Source organism: Dendrobates tinctorius, unplaced genomic scaffold, assembly GCF_039654945.1.
Source record: "Dendrobates tinctorius isolate UK_male_01 unplaced genomic scaffold, ASM3965494v1 ptg000044l, whole genome shotgun sequence".
In the NCBI taxonomy this organism is placed as follows: domain Eukaryota; kingdom Metazoa; phylum Chordata; class Amphibia; order Anura; family Dendrobatidae; genus Dendrobates; species Dendrobates tinctorius.
The window spans coordinates 35,082,601-35,088,600 of NW_027361712.1; the positions used below are offsets into that span (position 1 = coordinate 35,082,601).

The 6,000-nt window shown below is 41.7% G+C and overlaps 1 protein-coding gene across 1 annotated transcript in view; it reads left to right on the forward strand.

The window, feature by feature from the left end:
• Positions 1–4,730, forward strand: part of LOC141089224 (taste receptor type 2 member 40-like) — a 29,874-nt gene extending 25,144 nt beyond the window's left edge. The window contains exons 4-5 of the mRNA XM_073575546.1: positions 3,486–3,569; positions 3,645–4,730. Of these exons, the coding sequence (XP_073431647.1) occupies positions 3,486–3,569; positions 3,645–4,730 (1,170 nt within the window). The remainder of the gene's footprint in view (positions 1–3,485; positions 3,570–3,644) is intronic.
• The last annotated feature ends 1,270 nt before the right edge of the window (positions 4,731–6,000 follow it).

Here is a 6,000-nt window from a genome sequence, read left to right on the forward strand (position 1 = left end):
CTGCAGGAAGCTGGCTTCCTCACTGCCCGCAGAGCGCAGGCATGAGGAAGCCTGCAGCAGTGCCTGTGACAGATCGCTGATCTGTCACAGCGATCTGTGATGTGACAGATCAGCAATCTGTCACATGACAGTTATGTCCCCCCTGGGACATTGTAATAAAGTAAAAAAAAGTGTAAAAATAATTTTAAAAAATCGCTAAATAAATTAAAAAAAAAAATATTCCCCAATAAATTCATTTTTTGGAAATAAAAAAAAACAATAAAAATACACATATTTGGTATCGCCGCGTCCGTAACGACCCGCCCTATAAAACTGTCCCATTAGTTAACCCCTTAAGCGAACCTCTTAAAAAATAAAAATAAAAAATGAAGCAAAAATAATGATTTATTATCATACGGCCGAACAAAAAGTGGAGTAACGCGCGATCAAAAAGATGCATATAAATATCCATGGTACCGCTGAAAACAGCATCTTGTCCCGCAAAAAATGAGCCATCATACAGCATCATCAGCGAAAAAATAAAAAAGTTATAGTTCACAGAATAAAGAGATGCAAAAATAATTATTTTTTATATAAAATTGTTTTCATCGCATAAAAGCGCCAAAACATAAAAAAACATAAATGAGGTATCGCTACAACCGTACTGACCCGAAGAAGAAAACCGCTTTATCAATTTTATCGCACGCGGAACGGCATAAACGCACCCCCCCAAAAGAAATTCATGAAACGCTGGTTTGTGTAAATTGTGCGTCCCAAAAAACGAAATAAAAAGCGACCAAAAAATGTCACATGCCCGAACATGGTACCAATAAAAACGTCAACTCGTCCCGCAAATAATAAGATCTCACATGACTCGGTGGGTCAAAATATGGAAAAATTATAGCTCTCAATATGTGGTGATGCAAAAACTATTTTTACAATAAAAAGCGTCTTTTAGCGTGTGACAGCTGCCAAAAATAAAAACCGCCATAAATAGTAAATCAAACCCCTGTTATCTTCCCCTTAGTTAGGGAAAAATAATAAAATTAAAAAAATTTATATATTTCCATTTTCCCATTAGGGTTAGGGCTAGGGCTAGGGTTAGGGCTAGGGTTAGGGTTAGGGGTGTGCTGAGGTTAGGGTTGGAGTTATAATTGGGGGGTTTCCACTGTTTAGGCACATCAGGTGCTCTCCAAACGCAACATGGCGTCTGATCTCAATTCCAGCCAATTCTACGTTGAAAAAGTCAAATGGTGCTCCTTCCCTTCCAAGCTCTGCCTTGCACCCAAACAGTGTTTTACCCCCTCATATGGGGTATCAGCCTACTCAGGACAATTTGCAAAACAACTTTTGGGGTCCTATTTCTCCTGTTGCCCTTAGGAAAATAAAAAATTGGGGGCAAAAATATCATTTTTGTGGAAAAAAAATATGATTTTTTTATTTTCATGCCTGGGCGTTATAAACTTCTGTGAAGCACTTGGGGGTTCAAAGTTCTCACCACATATCTAGATAAGTTCCTTGGGGGGTCTAGTTTCCAAAATGGTGTCATTTGTGGGGGGATTCCACTGCTTTGGTACATCAGGGGCTTTCCAAACTCGACATGGTGTCTGATCTCAATTCCAGCCAAAAAAGTCAAATGGCGATGCTTCCCTTCCGAGCTCTGCCATGTGCCCAAATAGTCGTTTACACCCACACATGGGGTATCAGAGTACTCAGGACAAATTGCACAATAACTTTTAGGGTCCTGTTACCCTTGGGAAAATAAAAATTGGGGGTGAAAAGATTATTTTGTGGAAAAAATATGACTTCTTAATTGTACCGCTGTACGTTATAAACTTCTGTGAAGCCCTTGTGGGTTCAAAGTTCTCACCACATAACTAGATAAGTTCCTTATAGGGTCTAGTTTCCAAAATTGGGTCACTTGTGGGGGGTTTCCACTGTTTAGGTACATCAGGGGCTCTCCAAACGTGACATGGCATCCGATCTGAATTCCAGCCAATTTTGCATTGTAAAAGTCAAACGGCGCTCCTTCCCTTCTGAGCTCTACCATGCGCCGAAACTTTAACAGAAATTTTAAAGTCCACTTTCTCCTGTTATCCTTGTGAAAATTAAATATTTGTGGCTAAAGCAACATTTTTGTGGGAAAAAGTAAAATTTTCATTTTTTCCTTCCACATTGCTTTAACCCCTTCACTACCAAGGGGGAAACTTGGTAGTTGAGGAAAACTGCTGTTTGGGCACATGGCAGGGCTTGGAAGGGAATGAGCGCCAACTGAATTCTGGGGTGCAATTTTGACTGGAACAGATTGATGATCCCATGACACATTTGAAGAGCCTTGACATGCCAAAACAGCAGAAACCCCCAAAAGTACCCTATTTAGAAAGTTACACCTCTTGACTTGAGGAATTCATCTAGGGGTTTAGTGAGCATTTTTAACCCTCAGGCAATTCACAGAATTGAATTACCATTTTTCCACTAAAGTGTTGCTTTGGCCCCAAATTGTTTTCTTGCTGAAATGGTTTGAGGTGCCATGTTACATTGGCAGAGCCCCATGAGGTGCCAGAGTAGCAGAAACCTTCCTTAGGTGACTCTATTTTGCAAACTACACCTTTTCAATGAAGTAGAGGTACAGTTAGCATGTTGACACCACATGTGCCTTACAGAAGGAGCCATAGTTCTTTGTCAGAGCCTTTGTACTACCAGTAACGTGGATGCACCCTATATTTCAATTGACAGATGATGGACCTGATTAGGTACATAATTCTTTATATATATATGAGTTGAAGCTTTTATTGGGAACATTTTGCATAACATTTTAGATCACATTTATCCTGCTCTCTACGCTGAGCACTTACTTTGGGGTTTCCATCTAAATCTCCGAATGACGTGATTCAGGTGAAACCACTGAGGGATCCATTCACTATAATGAGGCAGCAGTTACTCTGGAATCTGTCTGAACACTGTTCAGCAGTGTCCTTCTTCTTCTGTTCAGCAGCGTCTGGCTTTATAGTGGTGCATAAAACTCTGGCTGACCGATCTTTTATACACGTTTAAAAAGACGGACAGCTCTGGATCACAGGCCAGACAGTGTCCACAGTGCCTCCGATGTTTTATTGGATAACACTCGGACCAGTGTTATTCTATGGGGCAGTGCAGATCTGTAGTTATTTTCTCATGCAGATTCAGCATGAAAAAACAATCACAGCATGCTGCGAGTGCCTCCAATAATCAGATCACATACACTAATACAAGTCTATGGCTGCATGTGAAACTTCAGAATGTACTCAGATGTCATCTGACTGCAATACAGTGTACGCTCATAGCGACAAGGGAGGAGATGGTGAAATTAAGTTCTCCGTCTTCTCCTCACCTGTGCTGCAATTCTCTCATGTGAGAAACACTCCGCCCAAGCTTTGACAGATTTTGAGCCGAATTGCCATTAGCATAATCTGCCGGATTATACGCCAGTGTGAACATAAACTTAGTTTTATATTAATTTTTGACAGTTTGTCATGCTGCTTGCATCACCTCCCCAGCCTCTGTACACTTTTCATGCCTACTACAATAAAGCAGATGGAATTTATTGTCTGGTCAGTGCTGTCTATCTTCTATCCCTTTACAAAAATATTCTTTTTGTCTTACGTTCTTCTATAATGTTTTCCCAGGGAGTTTTGCTGAGGAAAACATCTGAAATATTCAAGTTGCAAGATGAAGGAGAAGTAAGTGCGGAATCTGATCAAGGCCAAACTTTGCCTACGTTTGTTATAGTGTCAATTTCTGCTTTGGCTATTAGCACTGTGATAGGTTTTATCACAAATTCCTTTATCATTTTAGTCCATGGATTGGAAAGCGCTAAAGCTCGGAGCATTAATCCAAAAGAACTGATACTTTTCACTCAAGGTTTAATCAATATAGCCTTTCAATGTACTATGGTGGCCAATGACACTTTACTCTTTCTTTGGAGTGATCTCTATTTCTCTCACTTTGTTTATACCATCTTCTCCATTATTCTGCTCTTAACAATCTTCTCCAGTTTCTGGTTTACATTCTGCCTCTGTGGTTTCTACTATATAATGCTTGTTACATTTGAGAAAACCTTGTTCATGTGTCTAAAGAAAAACATCTCTCAAATAGTCCCTTGGATGCTGTTATTCTGTACGTTACTATCAATTGTTATCAGTGTCCCAGTCGCATGGAACATTAACAAAGTGGAATATTTCGATATTTCAGCTGGAAACATGAGTGGAAACTTCACCATGCAACTAAGTCTCCCAGAAATGAGTCGTCAATATCTGCTGGTTACCAGTATAATTGGCTGCTGTATGCCTCTGATTTTGGTGGCCATTGCTAACGTCCTTATTGTACAATCTCTCTGTAGCCATGTACAACATCTCAGAAAAAGTTCTGGCGGTATAAGTGTACAGAGTCTGGAGGCCAGTGTATCAGCAGCACGTACTGTCACTTGCCTTCTTCTATTATATATCAGTTTTTATGTTTGTGAAACTTTGCTGATCATGGACGTCTTCAAAGTGGATAGTCCTTGGATCTCTTTGTGCCTGGTTACTGTTTATAGCTATGCTCCTGTACAATCTGTCATACTCATTAATGGCAGTCCAAATCTTAGGGACAGGATCAAGTCTATAATATGCTCCTCTAAGCGAAGTGAACGCAAGTCTCCAGGAGGCAGAACAAACTCTAGCTCTTCAATAACCAGCCTAAATATTTCACATTCTGTAGACAGAACTGTATAAATCTAATTATATAACAGACTCTCATGACGCCAATTTGTCCCAGTTTCAAAGTTATTTTTATGGCAATTGAGAAAACTGTTGATGTTCAATAATTAATCTATAGGGAGTAGATATTTCTAATTGTTTTATATAATATTAGATTTAATTGTATGGACTAAACTTCCATGTTACTGAAATAGTCACATAATTTACATCTAAAAATAAATGTTCCAATTAAACAATTAAATTATATCTGCAAGGAGTTTGCATGTGCTCCCCTTGTGTGGGTTTCCTCCAGGTGTAAAGTCGTGGGCCGGGCTGGGGGGTGGTCCCTTTGGATACCACGCAGTGACGTACAGACACAAGCTGGAGGCAAGTTTCGGGTGCAACAGGTCCAAGTTTATTCTCTCTCTCGCCGTCCGTCAGACGGCCTCACCGCACACCTCACTTCTCTTCACAGCTCTCCGGTTACAGAACACATTATAACACCGTACTTTCTCCGGGGACGTATATATACGTACCGTCCCTCTTTACACTTTGCGACGCTTCTGACAGCTCCGTCACTGTGGCTGCCGAAGGCCTGTGCACCAACAGTAATTTTACTGGTCAAACGTCATTCCAAATACGGTGTCCTACACCCGGAGCCTCGTCTATACTGCGGTACTTTATGTCAGGACCACCCCCCTGACTTTCTCTCTCCTCAGTCCCCCTGGTTGGGTTTTCCTCACAGTGCAGCAACTGTCACAGTCTCCTTGTCACTTGAGCTCCCCCTGGGGACTGGAACTTTCTGGAACCCTCCTGTCAAATTTATAGCTTTCCCGGTTCCCTGTAACTCCGCCCCCCATGACCAACGGTTTCTTAGCCCTAAGCTGATGTCAAGTCCTATGCTCACACTCCTCCCTGCCCTCTAATGTCAGTTCAAGGTACTGCATGTCACCTACACTTTCCTAGCTGTTTTCCATTTTGAAATCTGGCCAGTCAGTCTGTCCGTCAGGTCACCTTCCCTACACTCCTCCTTCCTTTGTCTATTGTCATCCCGGACAATTGTCGTCCCTGCCTTAGTCGTTCTGAAACTTCCTCTACTTTCTGTTGTCGGACCGGTGGTTGGGCCATACCCGCTATCCGTGGGGGCCAAACGAAACCGGGAGCACCATGCTCTCAGCGGCCTACTGCCACTCGCTAGCGCACATGCCACATGACAATGTCTTTCGAAACTGGGCTAGGTACACCTGGATTCTCTCCCTCTGGCGTGTACCTTCCCCTACTCTCCTCTTCTGTCACGTTTCACAAT